Source organism: Cololabis saira, chromosome 7 (genome assembly GCF_033807715.1).
Source record: "Cololabis saira isolate AMF1-May2022 chromosome 7, fColSai1.1, whole genome shotgun sequence".
In the NCBI taxonomy this organism is placed as follows: domain Eukaryota; kingdom Metazoa; phylum Chordata; class Actinopteri; order Beloniformes; family Belonidae; genus Cololabis; species Cololabis saira.
The window spans coordinates 15,079,127-15,099,595 of record NC_084593.1 but is presented as its reverse complement, the minus strand read 5'-3'; the positions used below and the strand labels follow the sequence as shown (position 1 = coordinate 15,099,595).

Genomic DNA, 20,469 nt, shown 5'->3' with positions numbered 1-20,469 from the left:
TGCAAATTTTTGACTTTTGGGGAACTATCAAATATGGACCAATCAGATGAAGGGGGGCCGCGCTTTTTGGCATCTAGCGTCGTCACCCTTTACGCTTTTGACTGAGAAAAGTAATGCGCATAGTTACAGGATGGAGACGCATATTTTGATGCATAACACACCTGGGTGCAGGTTACGGCTCGGGCCATATTAACTGCCGAAGGAATGGCATAAATTGCACCAAAATTACGCGATTAATTTAAAATGTTAAAATGTTCAAATGGCCGACTTCCTGTTTGGTTTCGGCCATGGCCACATCAGCATAATAACTGTCCTCAAAGGGCCAGATGTAACTTACAAATGTAACTAAATGTAATAGAATGTAATGTAAAATAAATGTAACTACTCCTTAAAGGAGCTTGAGGCTCCTTTTAAGAAATGAGACTCTCTAGCGCCACCCTTCAACATGACGGCCGTCGGGGTTAATGCAGCCAACGGCGAAGCTGGCACGGGAGAACGGGGAGAACTCGCATGCAGCGTCATGTGACGTCACATCCGCAGCCCAGCGCGGGAAATTTGGGCCCGAATTGCAGCACATTTTGCAGCACACAGCCTGTTCAAGGCAAAGGAGAGATACACTAGAGGGCTCATTCTTTTGGGTTTGGAACGCTTCATCTGACATTATTACTAGAAAACTTAAAATGTATACGGATTTTTTTCATAAATCTTGCCTCAATCCTGCCTCAAGCTCCTTTAACCAGAAATTTGCAAAAACAGGTAAAACAAATTAAAAAAAACATCGGCTGTGAGCTGGAGACAGTCCTGTCAAAAGTTGAGGCCTGGAAAAAATAATTTATTTGGGGCATTTCTTCCGATTTCAGCGGCACTGGTGGTCTTTGCTTTATGTTGCGTTCCGTGATGGGTTTGGGTTTTATTATGATCGTACGGGTTTGTGAATGTTTATGGGCAGCGTTAGTGCATCATAACACTCTGCTTTTCTTGTTTGTATTTTAAGAACCGACACCAGAACTTAAGTTGGTGGATGAAAAACAGTTCCTCGTTCCGCTTTATTGTCACGCGTATTATATACTGACGGATAAAGACAATGTACATGTGTATTGAGTCTTACGCATTGTGGATGTCGCCTCTCTCATATGCAGGGCTTGAAATTAACTTTTTGACCTACTAGCCAAGTGGCTAGTAGGTCAAAAAAGTTACTCGCCAAACAGATTTTTTACTCACCAAAACCAAAAAGTTGCTTCACTAGAGTATTTCGTCATCACTACTTATATAGCAGTCATAGTAGTACCATATAACAGTCATCCCGTTCTTCTCAATCAAATGTGCTGTGTAAAAGGACCTTTCAACTATTCTGGAAGAACAGTATAAATCCCTATGCAGCAGTAAGAAGACGCATGAAGTACATTAGATTCAAATATACAAACTATTTATTAAATACATTCCATTAGACAATAGTCTGGGACTGGTGTGATAAAATGTGTACAGTCCACTGAGTAGGTCTTCCGCCTTGCTGTACATGGGACAGACCTTGATGGCATCACAGTAGGCTAGCTCCTGTCTGTGAGCCATGCAGTGCACACCCAATATATATCCCTTCTCTCCTCTCAGTCTTGTCACAACACCTGTCTTCTCTCCAGTCATGACTGCGGCGCCGTCTGTAGCACAGACTATCAGCTTGCCCTCCCATTCCTTACAAACAGCGTTCATCTGGGTCTTCACAGCCTGGGTGATGTGGGCAGCATCAGATTTGTCCACTGCTTCCACACCAACAAACTTGACATCCACCTTGAGTGAATGAATGAATAATTTGATTTATTCCACACAGACATATTTAAGAGACATATACACTATATATGGTGTTAAATCTTTTGTTGTTTTTTGCTTTTCTTACCCTCCTTGCAGACCCAAACATAAATTAGCTCCTCTTCCTTTACTGAACGATCAGTTGAACCATCAATCATGACAGAGCAGAATTTTGTTTCTTGCATGCTTTTGGTCAGCTGGTCTCGCTCTGCTTTAGCTATATACTTCACAAAAAGACTACAGGCCTTGTTGTTCCTGTAAGTCTTCCCTACATCAAGTCCCTTTTTCTCATCCAAACTGTCAAAACAAGCAAGAAAAACATTCAAACAAATCGACTTTAGAATAGCATTATAGTTAGCAGAATACAAATTAGTGCTAATTATTGAATTAGGTAAATGTGTGTGTAGCAGGGCGAGTGCTACGGGGGCCCGACCGACAGGATAGAGGAGGACACGGAGCTTCAGTGCAGAACCCTTTTTTATTAGCAATCACCAGACACCAACACAGGACACACGTGCTTCAGATCCTCATGCCAGCAGCAGCCGCCCCAGTCTGACTCCTCAGTCCTCTTTATCAAGGCTGGCAGGGTGATGAGGTTGACGGGCCACACCTGTGCCCCGTCAGCCTGAGTGGCTGCAGCTCCTCCACTCTGCCACACACCCCCAACGCCAAACTCGCGCCGGGGTCCGACCAGCCGAGCCTACTCCCCCCCGCGGAGCGGGAGAGGAAGCCCGGAACCGCTGTCTGCGCCCCGGGCCTTCCTGGTTCAGACGGCCGCCGAGCACCGTCGGGAGGTCGCCCTCGGCGTCGGGCTAACCAGCGGGAACGGTCGGGCGGACGTCCTCGGCGACGGGCCAACAGCCGATAACGCCGCTCTCGGTACCGGGCCCATGGTGGCCTCGGGTCAGACGGTGCATCCAGGACCACCCCCTCCTCCGTGACGCGGACCCGCGTCGGCCGCTGGTCCGCCTCCTCCACGGCGCAGCCCTGGTCTGGAGCTGGCGTGTCCAGGACCGCCTCCTCCGTCACGCCGCCCTGCTGGTCCGCCTCCACCTCTGCAGCCGACTCCGCCATCGCATCCGACTCCGCCTCCATCCCAGGAGCCGTCGCCTGGCGGCCTGCAGCGACTGCCTCACGGCCGGTCGGCTGCAGCGCCGCCAGCGCTGCCGCGGCATACCTCAGGCGTGGAGCCGGGATGGGTCGCTCCGTCGGCCCCGCCGTCTCGGGAGCCGTCGCTTGGCGGCCCGCAGCTTTTGTCTCCCGGCCTCTGAGCTGCGGCGCCGCCAGCCCCTCACGCGCTGCTGCGGTGAACCTCAAGCGGGGCGCAGGGGTGGGTCGATCCGCGGGCATCAGCGCCGCTAGCACAGCGAGCTGATGCTCGCCCTGGTCCCGGAGCAGGGCGGTCAGGTCCGCCATGGCCTGGGTGAGCGCGTCCAGGGCCCGCTCCGTGTCTCCCTTGTCCATCCCGTCGGGCCCCACGTTGGGCGCCAGTGTAGCAGGGCGAGTGCTACGGGGGCCCGACCGACAGGATAGAGGAGGACACGGAGCTTCAGTGCAGAACCCTTTTTTATTAGCAATCACCAGACACCAACACAGGACACACGTGCTTCAGATCCTCATGCCAGCAGCAGCCGCCCCAGTCTGACTCCTCAGTCCTCTTTATCAAGGCTGGCAGGGTGATGAGGTTGACGGGCCACACCTGTGCCCCGTCAGCCTGAGTGGCTGCAGCTCCTCCACTCTGCCACAGTGTGCTGTTGAGATGTAGTAAGATAACGTAAACAAAGTCATTTACCTGCACATCCACACATAATCTGTGAAGGGTCGAGCTTGCTTCGCGATGGCGTGCGCATTGTTAAAAAGTAAGTGCATTTTCTTTCTGTTGACATCCGAAAGCTTAGTCAGTGCTTGTAGTGTGGGCGTATTTTCCAGCGGCACCGATTTCGCCTTAAAAACTGCCACGCAATCTCGGTGGCAGGCGGAATTTTCATGTGAAACTATACTTTCAACTTTCATTGATTTGCAGCCAACGACGAATGCACTTGCTCGACTCTTCTGATCCCGGGCGTGCGAGCGGCAAACGTTACAAAACATGACTCCATCATTGTAACCGAGCCACTGTCTTTTCCCACCAGCCTCATTGTAGTACCAATTAGGGTTAAACTTCCTCACGGGTTTAACGTTAGATTTCGGCGGGGGAGCCTGAGGCGCCATTTCGCCTTCAGCGCTGTTCCCCCCTCTTCCTCCTCCTCCTCCTCCTCCCTCCTCACCTCACACACATTTGTCTTTTTGGGTGGTGGCTGGCACCCTGATATATATCTCCACATGTAGTTTCTTTGTTCAGTTTAGTTTTCTTTAGCTTCTTCTTTAGCTTTAGTTTAGCTTCTTTCTTCTTAGTTTTGTAGTTGTTATGTTCCCTTGTTTACTTTTCTTCTTCTGACCCGTTAGCGGCGCTTGGCAACCAACGAAAATGAGCATTACCGCCACCCTCTGGATTGGAGTGGTATAATTTTTCTAGACAGCCAAAAATATGTCTCGCCACAGCAAAATCTAGGTTGCAAATGGCGAGTGGCGACTGCTAATTTCAAGCCCTGCTCATATGTATAACAATATGAACAATATACATTTTTATTTAAAACATGAAGCATCACAATCTGATTCCTCTGCTGCAGAAATAAAGACAACTTGTGCCAACTTGATTATCGAGGTGCAAACGTGAGAAATAAAGCGCAAAGTTTCTGTAAGTCGGAGTGTTGCATCCGCAGGAGGAGAGACCGGTCTAGATCCCGTTTGTAGTTGTAGTTGTGTCTCCAACTGTTGAAAAAACAAGCTTTTGATTGTTTTTAAGACATTCAAGGCCTGTTTAAAATATACATTAAATGCCATAATAGGTCTCCTTTAAGTCTGTGAGGGTTCAGGGCTGGAGGGTTTAGGGAGGAGATTGGAATTCAGGGATAGACGCCTCATTTTCACTGACATTTTCAACCTGTCTCTGGCCCAAGCTGTTATCCCACCCTGCCTGAAATCAGCCACAATCATCCCGATCCCCAAAAAATCACCCACTGCAACTCTCAACAACTTCCGCCCTGTAGCACTCACCCCAGTCATCACCAAGTGCTTTGAGAAACTGGTATCAAAGCACATCAAAGCCTGCCCCCCCCCCCCCCCCCCCCCCCCCCCCCCACCCTGGACTCACACCAGTTTGCAAACCGGGCAAATAGATAAACGGAAGACGCCATAACCATCGCACTCCACTCCGCGCTGAGTCACCTGGAGAAACAGGAGAGCTACGTCAGGATGCTCTTCGTCGACTTAAGCTCAGCCTTCAATACAATAATACCGGACATTCTAATCCCCAAGCTATCCACCCTGGGGCTCTCACCACCCACCTGCTCCTGGATCAAAGACTTTCTAGTGAACCGACCCCAGCACGTGAAACTCGGTCCTCACCTCTCCTCCTCCCGCACTCTCAGCACTGGCTCTCCTCAGGGCTGCGTGCTGAGCCCACTACTCTACTCCCTCTACACGTACACGGACTGCAGCCCCGCACACCCAGAGAACATCATTGTCAAGTTTGCTGATGACACAACGGTGGTGGGGCTGATCACAGGGGAAAACGAGGCGGCCTACAGAGATGAGGTCCTTAAACTTGGTGAGTGGTGCGCACTGAACAACCTGGCACTGAACACAACCAAAACCAGGGAACTCATCCTGGATTTCAGGCGGAACCGAGCCGCCCCCGCCCCCCTGTACATCAACGGTGAATGTGTGGAGCAAGTGCAATCCTTCAAGTTCCTGGGCGTCCACATCACCGCAGACCTGTCTGTCTGGTCTGTCAACACCACTGCACTGGTTAAGAAGGCTCATCAGCGGCTACACTTCCTGAGGGTGCTCAGGAAGGAGAACTTGAACACACAGCTGCTGGTGACCTTCTACCGTTCCACCATCGAGAGCCTGCTGACCCATGCCGTGACAGTGTGGCACTCCAGCTGCACGGAGGCAGACAGGAAGAGGCTGCAGAGGGTGGCAAACACAGCACGGAAGATCATCGGCTGCCCTCTGCCCTCTCTGCCCTCCCTGTCTGACATCTACAGCTCCCGGTGCCTCAACAGGGCAAGGAACATTTTAAAAGACAACACCCACCCCGGTTTCCACTTCTTCGACCTGTTGCCCTCTGGGAGGGGCTTCAGGTCCATGCGAACCCGCACAAACAGACTCAGGGACAGCTTTTTCCCCAAAGCTGTAAACTTTCTTAACCAGTAAACTACCTCATACTGTGCAATATTTTCTATTTTCTATTTTCTATCCATAATGTTCCAATATTCCCTACTTATCTATGTGCAATACTCTTTCACTCTTCCATCCTTTCAAGTGCAATATTCTTCCATCCATTCAAGTGCAATATTCTCCCACTCATTCATTCATGTACATTTTTATCCTCCTATCCACTTTTTTTTATAGTGTATATATATATTTATATATATATACACACATATATATATATATATATATATATATATATATATATATATATATATATATATATATATATATATATATATATATATATATATTTATTTATGTTTCCTGTCATTTTCCTTTTCCTTTCATTTTGTTGTTTACAGTACTTGTTTACATAGTCTTTGCATGTGTGCACTTTTACGGAGCTGCTGCCTAATCTCATTGTACCAGTATAATAATAATAATAGCTTTCTATTCTATTTCTATTCTATTCTATGATTTCTATGATTCGGGTATTTTAATATTCATAGTAGGCTTAACAGTAATAAAATATTCTGGCATTTGAGTGTGATAGGTTCTTTGCAAGACACACTAATTATATGTATATATATATGTATATATATATATATATATATATATATATATATATATATATATATATATATATATATATATATATATATATATATATATATATATACATACATACATACACAGTGTATATATATATATATATATATATATATATATATATATATATATATATATATATATATATATATATATATATATATATATATACAGTATATCTCTGGATCGTTGTGGAACAAAAGCCCGAACCAAGCAAGGTGAGGCAGCGTTCAGTTATTCTGCTCCTCACCGGTGGAACAAACTTCCTGTAGACCTGAGGTCTGCTCCAACTGTCAGCTCCTTTAAATCAGACCTAAAACATTACTGGTTAATTAAATACTGACCTGCTGGACTCTACTGCCCTTATTTTTAACAACTTGTGCTTTTTATTATTTTACCTCTTTTCTTATCATTTTATTTCATTTATTTGTTATTTAAGCGTACTCTGAAATTAAATACTTTCTAAAAACCGTGAATGAGATGTGTACCTGCGGTACTATACTGCCCTTAGTATTCAGCAACTTGTGCTTTTTATTATTTTACCTTCTTTTCTCATAATTTTTCATTTTTCATTTTATTTTTTATTTACTGTCTAATTATACTTGCCGCTTTTACAGTTCATGTAAAGCACTTTGAATTACCTTGTGTTCAATTGTGCTATATAAATAAACTTGCCTTGCCTTTGAATTCTATCGGGCAGAAACCGGAAATGCGGGTGGGGTCACGCTCTTGCCTCGCGCAGCACAGTAGTCTTTGTACAGTCTCCGTCTCCATGGCAACGCAGCCGGCTTCCTTCAGAAAATGGCCGCTGCAGCGTCTCGCTGCTGATGTGACGAGCTTTGTGCTTGTTTTTTAAAGGCAGATCGATCTCCAGCATGTTGAGCGATGAAACTCTGGACTCGCTGTGTGTCCAATCACTTTGGAGGAAATCTCAGCAATCCGCGCAGGAATCGGTACGTGTTTCGTTTAGCGTTCATTGCAGTTTTAATGTTTTTACTTGCTGCTGACAGGTCAGCTACACTGATACAAATATTGTGCTTGATCTACTTAAAAAAAACAAGTCAACCTTTTGCATGAGATTATTATGTAGATCAAGAAAGACTAGTCTTTGTATAAACTACTTAATTTTTTGTATGTAAATAATACATTTTGCAAGTACAGTCAACTTAATTGTGTTAAAAAAATTAAGTTGACTTTACTTGCAAATTAATTTTGTACATACTAAAAATTGAGTAGTTTATACAAAGACTAGTCTTTCTTGATCTACATAATAATCTCATGCAAAAAAGTCGCCTTAATTTTTTAAAAGTAGATCAAGCAAGGTATTTTTTACTGTGGTGTTCTACATAAAGCATGTTTCATCTAAACGTTGGTCAATCTGCCCAATAGATCAAAATTGTTAAAGGAAAATTAAATACGACAAGATCATTGCTTGTTGTTTGTGTGTAAATGAAAAGATTGCCCTGGATTACATAAATACTGCTTGTTAAGGAAAAAATGCACAATGTTTTGTTTTTTGAACAAATGCAGATTAAGTTCAAAACTAGATGTATTCATGTAAAGAAACAAACTTCATTTTTAATTGTTAATATCACAAATTTAAATATATTATATTTACATGCGCTTAGATTTATTTTTTTCAGTGTAGATGGCACATGTGGCACTAAATTAGATTTTTTTCTGTCAGCCTAAGCAATTCTGCTGCCTCATTAATGCTATTCCAAAAGCATTCTCACTCTTGGCGAAAGAGGTGGTTTTACATACCATGCCACTGTTAACTTTACCAAACCTATTTATTGGCGATATATACAATTCCTGGACAAAAACATGCAACAACCTTTTAATCAGACAGAATTGGACAAATGACTTATACCCAAAACAGATAAATAGAGTACTTGATATCAGAGATATGGATCCTGACAAAGTACTACAGTTAAAAACAGAATTCTTTATATTATCCTTTACCACCCAAAGCTAAAGAATTATATTTGAAACTAATTAATGATATCTATCCTTCTCAGGAATCCCTTACACTAAGATTACATTTTTAGGGTAATGTATGCTCATTTTGCAACTCTGAAATTGAAACCACGGAACATATTTTCTCCTCTTGTAGCCAAAGATTCTGGAACCAAGTGCTGCTGAATTACATTCAGTGTTATAAATTATTAGATTCTGATTGAAATGATGTATAACCCTTCAAGAAGGAAATTATAACTGCAAAATTTATTTTATCCTCTTTTTCTTTTAAGCTACAATTATTTATTTTATTTGTCATTATTTTGTTATAACATTTATGATGTTTAGAAAATGTATTTATTAAATTAAATTAAAGTTTTTTTTCTTCCTTATTTTTCTATTTCCTATTTCATTAATTTGTCCACTCAGTACAGGCCTTTTCTAATGTGTTTGCTACATGGCAGCTTAGATGTGCCTTGTTTGTTTGTGAATTCAAAATTTTCAATAAAAAAAATAAAGAGGGCATATGTGGCACCTCCAGTGCAGACCTGTCAAGATGTGGATTTAAAAATATTGGACAGTTTCCGCCGAGTCATACTCGTGTGTGAATAAACTGTCAGCTCATTGGTCACCTAGCAGGAGAGGGCTGGGACAAGTTTACCAGAAGTTTTCATATAAAGTGCCCTGTTATTCATTTTTCATTGGCATTTTATGACTATTTTCTGACTCTCACAATAATACGGGACAAAGTGTGTCCCTTTTCAGCTCAATACGGCAGTATTTAGTTTATAAATACGGGACGATTCCGTTTTTCAAGGGACGGTTGGCGACCTTACTGTCAAGCCTCCCTTTTTGGCCGGAAAAATTACCATATTTTACCCCCTCTTACCCCCTCTTTTCCAGCCGTATTAGTATTTTAACATTTTCCGTTTAATAATATAATAATTTTTAAACAGCAAACTGAATTGCCACTACTAGTCTTGCGAGAACGGGAATAAACTCGGACAACATTTCAGAGATGGAATCCTGGTCCATGATGTACAAACACACAATTTCTCTCCCCACAAATATTTCATTTGGAACAATCAAGATATTAGATTCAAAAACAAATCTTTATATATTAAAAGATGGGTTGATAATAATATTTTACTGGTTAGTCAACTATTGAATGACTCAATTATGAATAATTTCTCTCAATCTATGGTTTTCCTGTAACTGCTAGAGAATATCCAATTGTGTTTGATGCAATACCAGATGGTGCTAGAAGGTGCTCAACAGCGCCCCCTAGAAAACTTCGTGCCTCAAGCCCCACAATACAGTTTGACGTACATGCACGAAAATCGGTACACACCTGTATCATGTAACAACTTAAAGAAAAGTCTCTTGGCGCCATGGCCGAAACCCAACAGGAAGTCGGCCATTTTGAATTCATTGTGTAATTTTGGTGCAATTTATTTTTATCGTTAATGCGGCCAGAACCGTAACGCACAGGTGTGTTATACATCAAAATGTGCGTCTCGATCCTGCAACGATGCGCATTACTTTTCTCAGTCAAAAGCGTTACCTTGGCGACGATAGACACCGAAAAGCGCGCCGCCCCTTCATCTGATTGGTCCATATTTGATAGTTCCTACTTTCTGCCATAACTTTTTAATGGTTTGACATCAAGAGTCCTGGGTGGTGTCTAACTCGGTTTTGAGTCCTTGACCTTTATTGGTGAAAATTGCACGCGCGAGGGCCCGTTCATCGCTGCTTGCAGCTTTTTGTTCTTAGTATTGCACCAATAACCACAACAAATTCCTTGTGTGTGTTAAACTACTTGGCAATAAACTTATTTCTGATTGTGATTCCGATTGTGATTGTGATTCTGATTTGATCCCCCCCAGAGGAGCTGCCAGACCAGAGCCGTGGCCGTGGCCGAGGCCGAGGTCCAGACCGTGAGCACGGCCACCAGCTCCACCCAGACGGAGCTGCAGGGCCGGCCCACGGAGCAGCTCCAGGGGCCGCAGCCGCCACCGCCGGGCCTGCTGGACTTCCTCGGCCGGGTCCAGGACACGATCCTCGGGGAGCTGGCCAGGAACGCCAGGAGCCACGCCTTCGATGGGCTCCTGGCCCCCCGGGGAGATCCGGGTCCAAAGGTGAGGTGGGTCACAGGGGTGGCTCCAAAACTGTTTCCTAGGGGGGGGCCAGATGGTACCCGGGCCTCCAGAACTGTTTCCTAGGGGGGGCCAGATGGGGCCACTTCAATTCTTGGGTAGAGACCAAAACTAAAAGCCGTCATTACAGGACTTTATTATACTGTTGTAGTATACAGGCTCAGAAATACTTTTTGTTTTTTTTTTTACTTTCTAACTTGTCTGCATATTTTTTTTGTGTGTGTATGTGTATATATATATATATATATATATATATATATATATATATATATATATATATATATATATATATATACACATTTTTTTTTAATTATTATTATTAAGTTCAAAGAAACGCCTACTGGGTGGGGGGGGGTCAGCAAATTTGTAGGGGGGGCCGTGGCCACCCTGCCCCCCCCTGATGGCACCCCTGGTGGCTGGATCTCTTCATGAAGCCGTTTCATGGGTGCAGGTTTCACGTGTTCACTGCCTTCAGCATCCCAGCGCTCAGGAACGACATCTCCATGTGACCAGCCTAGACTGGAACTGCACCGGGGCCGTCGTCGTCTGTGCTTATGGAAGGTACGTATGGATGGGTGGATGAGGGGTGGATGGATGGCACCTCCATCAACGCTCGTCATCGCTTAATCCAGTACAAAGTCGTACACGGGCTCCATTACTGCAGAGAAAAACTAAACAAAATATACCCAGAAACTTCACCTATATGTGAAAAATGCAGTGTAGAGAACACTGCAAAAACTCAAAGTCTTACCAGGAATATTTGTCTTATTTCTAGGTAAAATCAGTGCTTTAAGTGGGCCGGTACGGAGCGGTACGCAGTACCGGCACTTCTAAATTGTACCCATCAGCGTACCGGAAATTATTTACTGTGTGCGGCGCGTACCGGTACTGTTCTCCCCAGGGGGAGAGTACCGGCACTTATTTTTTCCCACTTAAAGCACTGGGTAAAATGTCTCATTTTTTGTCAAAAAATCTCATTACACTTAAAACAGGAGTCATTACCAGAAAAATAACTTGTTATTTGACAATTTTCACCTGTTTCAAGTAAATTTTAACTTGAAATAAGTAGATTATTAAATCTGCCAGTGGGACAAGATAAGATAAGATAAAATAAGACAATCCTTTATTTTCTCCCTCAGTGGGGAAACTTACTTTGTTGGCAGCAGTACACTTAGCACACACATGCAGGGGAGGGGTAAAAGAAACTAAAAAAGTAAAAAAAAAAAAAAAAAAAAATTAGATTTATCGTCTCATTATAAGCAAAAAAAATCTTGTTTCACTGGCAGATTTTTCTACTTATTTTAAGTGAAAATCTACTTGAAACAGGGGAAAATTGTTGTTTTTTCCAGTGATGAGTCTTGTTTTAAGTGTAATGAGATTTTTTTGACTAAAAATGAGACATTTTAACTAGAAATAAGACAAATATTCTTGTTAAGATTTTGAGTTTTTGCAGTGTAACTGTGAGTACTCCGGATTCCCTCCATATATTAAAAGCGCCGTCCATGCATGAAGGAGGAAGAGAGAGATTAGCTGTAATAGGCGTAAACACAGTGAGAGTGGTTTAAGTTTGAAGGTTTTATGGATGCGTGTTTTTCGACAGAACCGATGAAGGCGACTGGAGCAACGAGAGGTCTTGCGTCTGCATGTGGAACCTGGATCGGAGAAGTCTGCAGCCCAAACAAGCCGACCTGGTGATCGACGTCCCCGCCGCCGTGTCGTCTCTGTGCTGCCACCCCGAGCTTCCCGCCCTCACGGCAGGTACGGCCCGCTCAAGCCGGCTCTGCAGCGCCCACGCCTTTACTTTACTTAAGTTTAGTTTAGTTTAGTGTTTTGCACAGTTTTTTGTTTCATATTTTTTATTGATGTAAAAGTAACAAAGGCCCTTACATATGCCAGGGCACATTGGTGACAGCAATGAACATGGTTGTATGCACCAGTTCAGGAGTCGGCAACCCGCGGCTCTAGAGCCGCATGTGGCTCTTTAGCGCCGCCCTAGTGCCTCCCTGGGGCTTTTCAAAAATGTTTCACCTTTTTTTTTTCCTTTTTTTCTTCTTTTTTTCTCTTTATTTTCTTTTTTTCCTTTTTTCTTCTTCTTTTTTTCTCTTTTTCTCTTCCTTTTTCCTTTCCTTTTTAATCTCAACATTTCAACTTTTTTCTCGACATTTCGACTTTTTTCTTGAAATTTTGACTTTTCTCTCGACATTTCGACTTTTTTCTTGACACTTTGCCTTTCGCCACTTGCCTTCATTTTAAGGCTTATACGAGACTTTTCATTTTTTGTGGCTCCAGACATATTTGTTTTTAGTGTTTTTGGTCCAATATGGCTCTTTCAACATTTTGGGTAGCCGACCCCTGAACTATATCTTGCAATTGAAGTGTATTGTTTTGAATGTTTACGTCCCGATCTGCTGGAAACTGAACGTGTGTGAACCGTTTGGTTCTGCAGGCGGGCTGTACAACGGAGAGGTGCTGGTCTGGGACACAAGGCGGAACCAGGACCCGGTTCTGGCCCAGACCGGGATGTCTGCAGACGGCCACAGGGAGCCCGTGTACCACGTGAGTTCATCAGCTTCATCATCACTGACTACGTTTACATGCATCAATAACCCTTTTCTAACCGGAATATTAGCAATAACCCGGTTTTGTTTATTATAGGAAGTCACTAAAATCTATTTTATTCAGTAGTAGCCCAGTTAGAACAGGAAGAATCACCTTTATTACATTTCCTGCATATTCTGCAACTTTTCGCATATTTCATAACTTTTCGCATATTTCACAACTCCCCGCAATTTCACCGCATAAAATCATACAAAAAACCTGCATATTTCATTGCATAATCAAAGATTTTAGCCCACATAATCAAGGATTTTTGCCCGCATTTTTCTGGAGGGTCTAACATTTGCGTCCCCGTGTCTGCAGGTGTCCTGGCTGCCCCTGCAGAAGGACGGGGAGTTCGGGGTGCTGAGTGCCGGCTCCGGAGGACGGGTGCTGCTGTGGACCCTGGACTCAGACCGGGGCCAGTTGGTGCTGGACGCTGCCTTTGCTCTGGTGCAGCAGCAGATCCCGCAGAGCCTCAGGGTGAGACTCCCGCCGTCGCCACACTAACATGGATTAGAAACCAACTCTATACCCTATACCGGGGTCAGCAACCTAAAATGTTGAAAGAGCCATATTGGACCAAAAAAAAAAAATGTCTGGAGCCGCAAAAAATGAAAAGTCTTGTATAAGCCTTAGAATGAAGGCAACATATGCTGCATGTATCTATATTAGTTATAATGGGGGGAATTTTTTTTTTCATTATGCACTTCGAGAAAAAAGTTGAAATGTCGAGAAAAAAGTCGAAATGTTGAGAAAAAAAGTCAAAATTTCAAGAAAAAAGTTGAAATGTCAAGATTAAAAAGGAAGAAAAAAAGAGAAAAAAAAGGAAAAAGAGAAGGAAAAAAAAGAAGAAAAAAAGGAAAAAAGAAAAAAGAAGAAAAAAAAAGGAAAAAAAAAAGGTCAAACTTTTTTTTTCTTTTTTTTTTAAAAGGAACCCTGGCTATTAAGACATGTAGGTCTTAAAAGATAAATGTTGGTATCAATTATAACAATGTGATATAAAAAACCTTTTTGATGTCTTTGTTTTTATAAAATTTGAAAATATAATTTAACTCGTAGGTCGCCATTGTTGTTTACATTCTGGGTAGTGACGTCAGACGGTGGCTCCTGCACACTGTTTTGACACCCAGAAACAGATGAAAACACAGCTAAACAGGTGACGGCGCACCAGAAACACAGATCAAAACACAGCTAAACATTAAGGTGCACCTACAAAAAAGTAAAAAAAAAAAGAAGGAAAAAAGAGAAAAGTGCCGCACCATAAAGCATGAACTATAAAAACACCATAAAACTCAGATGGACTAACAGACCACACGTTTCAACTAGCAGATAACCGATGCTACAATAAAAACCCCAGCCAGATCTGGCGTCATTAAATTAAATAAAGATGTTCTTGCCTATTTGACGCGAAGTCTGCGCCTCCCGTTTCGTCAAACTCCCGGGCCAGTCCCCTCAGCCTCTGGTCCGTCATCACCCAAGCACCGACGCCAGTTTTAGGGGGGGAGAGGGGTGGGCTATGCCCACCCAAACGTGCATCAGGCCCACCGGCGTCTCCATCCCGGCGGCAGCGAGAGCGGGTGGCGGAGCGCTGCAGGCTTTACAGCCACGGCTACGCAGGCTACGGCGTACCCTACGCCGTCTACGGCGTAGCCTACGGCGTAGGGTAAGATGCGCACGACATTGATCATTTTTGCAGATCTCCCGTGCATCACAGAACTTTGATCCAGTTTGCCTGAACCGAGACGTCTTATGGGCTCCCTCGTCAGCCTCCACGGCCGGGAGAGTGCTGCTCATCTATGTTTTAGATACCTGTCCCAGTTAAACTAACGCGGCTTATCTTTCCAGAGCCACCGCTCTACGTCATCGCCCCCAGAATGCATTGCGCAGGTAAAACATGGCGCCTCCCGCAGGTCAAAATATGTGATAAACATTGTAGATTTTTAAAGCAATTAAGATTATTTTATGTGTTTCTAACAACATATTTTAGTATAAGAGAACAATTGTGGCTAATTAGGGACTACAAGTCTTAATAACCAGGGTTCCTTTTAAAGATTTTTTTGGGCTCTAGTGGCCCTTTATTCAAGCTGAAGATATGAAAGGGGTAGAGAGAGAGATCGGGGATGACATGCAGCAAAGGTGCGCAGGTCGGGATTCGAACCTGCGACCGCTGCAGGAGGACTGTAGCCTAAGTATATGAGCCGCTGCTTAACCCACTGCCCCACCGGCCCAAGGTCAAACATTTTTGAAAAAGCTCCAGGGAGCCACTAGAGCGGCGCTGTTGCGGTCTCCACACAAATAACATTGGAATATGGCTCGAAAATGGAAACCACAACATCATGAAGGACACCAACAAAAGAGCACAAGTTTAACAGCTTTTATTTAAGCAAACCTCCCAAAAATAAATACACTGGCAGAAATCAATACTCACTATAAGGAAAAAGGGGACCTGGAGATGCCGGCTGAACTAAGGAGGATGGGGGGGCACAGCCCACCCCTTTAAAGGGACGTCGAAGCTGGACCCCCCTCCCTAACTCAAAACCCAACTAACTATAAACAAATGAGCAAACGACCTAAAATAAAGACTACCGGCCATCTCCAGGCCCAAACTAAACTAAGGATCAAATTAAACAAAAGCTAACAAAAGAGCATCCAGTTTGGTGTTGCTTGGTCTGTGTCTCCTGGCACACTGAGCAGAGAGGAGCTTTATAGGCTGATGGGAATCAGTTCAGGTGTGCCAGTCCAGGTGTGGTTTTCTGAGATGGGAGGAGACAAGATTAATTAGATTATTGAGAATGTTGTGTGTTGGGAGAGAGAGTCATGGCCACACGCAACAGGCGCTAAAGAGTCGCATGTGGCTCTAGAGCCGCGGGTTGCCGACCCCTGATCTATATGTATAAATAATATAAATACGTATAAAAGTTCACTGCAACCACTATTCATACTGCAGAAAAGAGCCATAAGGATAATTCATAAGGCTGGTTTTCGTGAACACACCAATTCATTATTCTTCAATTCTAAAATAATCACATTTTTTGACATAGTGGAATTCCAAACAGCACAATTCATGTATAAAGCTAGGAACAACTCATTATCATCTCACTTACAGGAAATGTTTTATGACAGAGAGGGGAGGTACAATTTAAGGGCTACTCTAAATTTTAGGACTTGCAGAACACGAACAACAATGAAAAGATTTTCTATATCCGTCAGTGGAGTTAAACTATGGAACAGAATGGATTCAGAATTAAAACAATGTCCAAACATTAACCAGTTTAAAAACAAATATAAAATCAGGATTTTCACAAGGTACAAAGAGGAAGGGGTTTAGCGGCTTTAGGGGCCTGACATAACACTATTGGATGAATGGGTAGATTTGTTTATATTTATGTTCAGAAATGGGCAGCTAATTATAATTATATGTGTATGTATGCGTGTGTGTGTGTGTACACACACATATATATATATATATATATATATATATATATATATATATATATATATATATATATATATATATACTGTATGTGTGTGTGTGTGTGTGTGTGTGTGTGTGTGTGTGTGTGTGTGTGTGTGTGTGTGTGTGTGTGTGTGTGTGTGTGTGTGTGAATACGTGTGTAAGTAGATATATACATAGTTATAGAGCAGATGCAGTAAATAGAGACAGTATGGTGTAAATAAGTATATTTATATGGGCATGTGTGTACAAATATATAGATATGTCTGTATGTATAGGTATGTGTGTGAGTATAATTACAGTATATAATAATCTAATAATAATAATAATAATAATACTGTTATTTAGCAGTGTGAGTACAGTGTGTGAGTATTTATACGGGTTAAATGATTAGTGAATGGAGGTAAGATTAAATAAGTTTACACTTTTTCCTAATCTTTTTGGCACATGTAAATTAAGATATCAAGTGTTAAAGTATGAAATTCTTTGTTTTGTTGTTTTGTTTTGTTATCTTCTCTTGAATTGTTGTTTTTTACATGTACCAAATCAAATCAAATGAAACTGGTGCTCCGGTAAAGAGAGTTTTGTGTGGTTTCCAGACCCGGGGCGGCGGCAGCAGCGTAGGCGTCACCTCCCTGGCTGTGTCTCCGTGGGACCCGGACACCTTCCTGCTGGGCTCTGAGGGCGGCCTGCTGCTGCGATGCTCCTTCTCCTCCCAGACGCCGGCCGCGGTGCCCTCCGAGGGCCTCAGCGTGGCCCCGCGGGCCCCCGCCGTCTTCTCCTTCAAGCCCCGCAGCGGGCCCGTCTACTCCGTCCACTGCTCCCCTTTCCACAGGCGAGAACTCTGCAAACAGATCACAGCTTCACTGACTATGTTTACATGCAGTCAAAATTTGGGTTCTTACTAATATTCCGGTTACTGAAACATTCGGAATATTCCGTTTACATGCGTGAGCAAACAGGGTTATCCCTGTATACATGGTAATTAATCATTCGGGATATCCGGATCAAACCAGCGACGCGCGGAGAACGTCATGACGCAATTCCCGTCATTTCTGCTTCTTCCTGTATCCAAATTCAAAACAAATGCTGCTTCGCGCAACTTTTGGCTCACCTTCTTGTAAATCTCGCTATCCCGTTACTTTCTACCGTCTACAAATGCTAAAATGTTCATATCCTTCATTAAATTTATAAAATGGTTAGTCTCCTCCTCACTCCAAAAGTGTGGCGTGGTCTTGCGTTTCTCCGTGTTTAGAAGTACATCCTGGACTCAAAAGACCAAGATTCCTTGCGAATAGAACATGCGCAGAAAAAAATTCATGTTCCTTTTGATCGGGATATCCCGTTAGCGTATACATGACCAAATATTCGGGTTTTAAAAGGAGTAACCCAGGGGTCATATTCGGGTTTAAAAAAAAAACCGAATATGAGCAAATTCTGGTTATTCAAAGGGGTTATTGGTGTTTACATGGCCGTGCCAAACCGGGTTATTGCTAATATTCGAGTTTTAAAAGGGTTATTGACTGCATGTAAACGCAGTCACTGTAGAGCAGGGGGTCCTCAACCGGGGGAAGAAAAAAAAAGAGGAAAAAGGAAGAAAAAAAGGAAAAAAAGGTCAAACATTTTTTGAAAAAGCTCCAGGGAGCCACTAGGGCGGCGCTAAAGAGCCACATGCGGCTCTAGAGCCGCAGGTTGCCGACCCCTGATATAGTTAATCTGGCTAAACTAAACTAAACTAATTCCAAGCGGGGGTCCCTGCTCTGTTTTTCTCTCATCACTGACTGGGTTCTCTGTTTACAGGAACCTGGTTGTGAGCGCGGGGACCGACGGTCTGGCCCACGTCCACTCGCTGCTGCAGGCAGAGCCGCTGCTCAGCCTGCGGGTTTCAGACTCCTACGTGTTCCAGGTGCAGTGGTCCCCGACCAGGCCGCTGGTCTTCGCTGCAGCCACTGGACAAGGTACCGGCAAACGTGGAGCTAACATACACTGTTCTGCACTTGAGGGACATTCAAACATAATTTTTAGGGCCCGAGCACTGACAGTGCGAAGGCCCTATCGTATCTGTAGGAATTGTTCTCGTTCCCGTTTTTATTTTTTTTCCGGCGAAATGAGGGCCTTTTTGCCCCCATAAACGTGCCCCAAAAGTCACCAAAATTTGCACCAAGCCAGGCCTGGCGAAAAATTTGATATTTCATGGTTTACATTAATGGGCGTGGCCTAATGGCTCAACAGCGCCCCCTAGAAAACTTTGTGCCTCAAGCACCACAATACAGTTTGACGTATATGCACGAAAATCGCTACACACCTGTATCATGTCGCAACTTAAAGAAAATGTGGCCCGAACCGCAACGTGCACCCATGCATGGCATACATCGTTGGATACGTCTACTTATTTCTCGACATTTCGACTTTTTTCTCGAAATTGTACTTCAACATTAATCTCAACATTTCGATTTTTTTCTCGAAATTTCGACTTTTTTCTCGACATTTCCACTTTTTTCTCAACAAATTTCGACTTTTTTCTCAACAAATTTCGACTTTTTTCTCAACATTTCGACTTTTTTCTAGACATTTCGACTTTTTCTCAACATTTCGACTCTTTTCTTTTCCAGAAATTGAACAACTAAAATTAAATTAGGCGCGGTCGTCAAGCACCAATAGGATGTTACTAGTAAACACAATATATTCATATTAATAACCCAATATCGCGCTACAGTTTGTCACCTCCACGACACGTATCGTGACGTTTTTGTATTGCGAAATTTCGTGGCACGATATATTGTTCCACCCCTAGTGCCAACTGTGTGTTTGCTGGTGAAGCTCTCATGGATCTCTCCTCAGGTGAGGTGCAGATCTTCGACCTGGGCAGCAGGTCCCTGAAGCCGGCGGCCTCCATCCAGGAGGAGGGAGCTGCAGGTCTGGCCTCCTGCTTGGCCTTCAACCGGCACCGGCCTCACCTGCTGGCCGTCGGGAAGACGGACGGGACGGTCGGCGTTTGGCAGCTGAGCTCCGACTTGACGGAGCAGAAGCCCAAAGAAACCCGCCAGCTGGACCAGATCGCCAACGAGGCCACGGACTGAACTGAAACCCCAACAGACTTTGTTTTGTGTGTCATGAATAAAAACAAGATGACAAGTTTCCAGTTGTAACCAGGGGCGGATCTATGGGTGGGCCTGGATGGGCACAGGCCCACCCAGATTGACAGCTTCCCCACCCAGTAAGATTCATGGAAAAAATATATATATATTTTTTTTTTCATAATAATTCATGATCAGTTACCATTGTGTCTGCCTTAAAAGTGTAATTGTTATTCTATTTTCTTGAGAATATTTAAAATTAAAAAATATAAAAACGAACTTCCTCTCACACGTGATTGACTGACGTTGCGCGTCATGTTTCAGTTCAGGAGCGGGTCAGAAGGCGGGTCATTTGAATTAGACTACGGTTGCAGATAGCTGAAATAGTAACAATGGCTAAACAGCTGTCTTTGAGCCACTTTTTCAAAAGACCACGTCTACTGACTGAAGAAAGCTCAGACCAGGCTGTGCCTAAAGAGGATGGTCACCAGGATACGTTTATTGACTCGGGGAATAAGGGGGGAACCGCCACATCCTCAGATAGTCATGTTAG

General features: G+C 43.6%; 1 protein-coding gene across 1 annotated transcript; it reads left to right on the top strand.

Moving 5' to 3' along the window:
• Positions 1–7,490: 7,490 nt before the first annotated feature.
• On the top strand, positions 7,491–20,154 carry dync2i2 (dynein 2 intermediate chain 2). Its single transcript, XM_061726169.1, has 9 exons — positions 7,491–7,625; positions 10,518–10,769; positions 11,239–11,348; positions 12,388–12,545; positions 13,234–13,343; positions 13,707–13,865; positions 17,439–17,674; positions 18,640–18,797; positions 19,681–20,154. The coding sequence occupies exons 1-9, from the start codon at positions 7,548–7,550 to the stop codon at positions 19,917–19,919; spliced, it is 1,500 nt and encodes a 499-aa protein (XP_061582153.1). The 5' UTR covers positions 7,491–7,547; the 3' UTR covers positions 19,920–20,154.
• Positions 20,155–20,469: the final 315 nt, after the last annotated feature.

Excerpts from the sequence above, each read along its gene's own strand:
- dync2i2 (XM_061726169.1), top strand. The coding sequence starts at position 7,548 with ATGTTGAGCGATGAAACTCTGGACTCGCTGTGTGTCCAATCACTTTGG. Across the intron at positions 11,349-12,387 it reads GTCGTCTGTGCTTATGGAAG|AACCGATGAAGGCGACTGGA; the intron begins GTACGTATGGAT and ends GTTTTTCGACAG. Across the intron at positions 17,675-18,639 it reads CACTGCTCCCCTTTCCACAG|GAACCTGGTTGTGAGCGCGG; the intron begins GCGAGAACTCTG and ends CTCTGTTTACAG.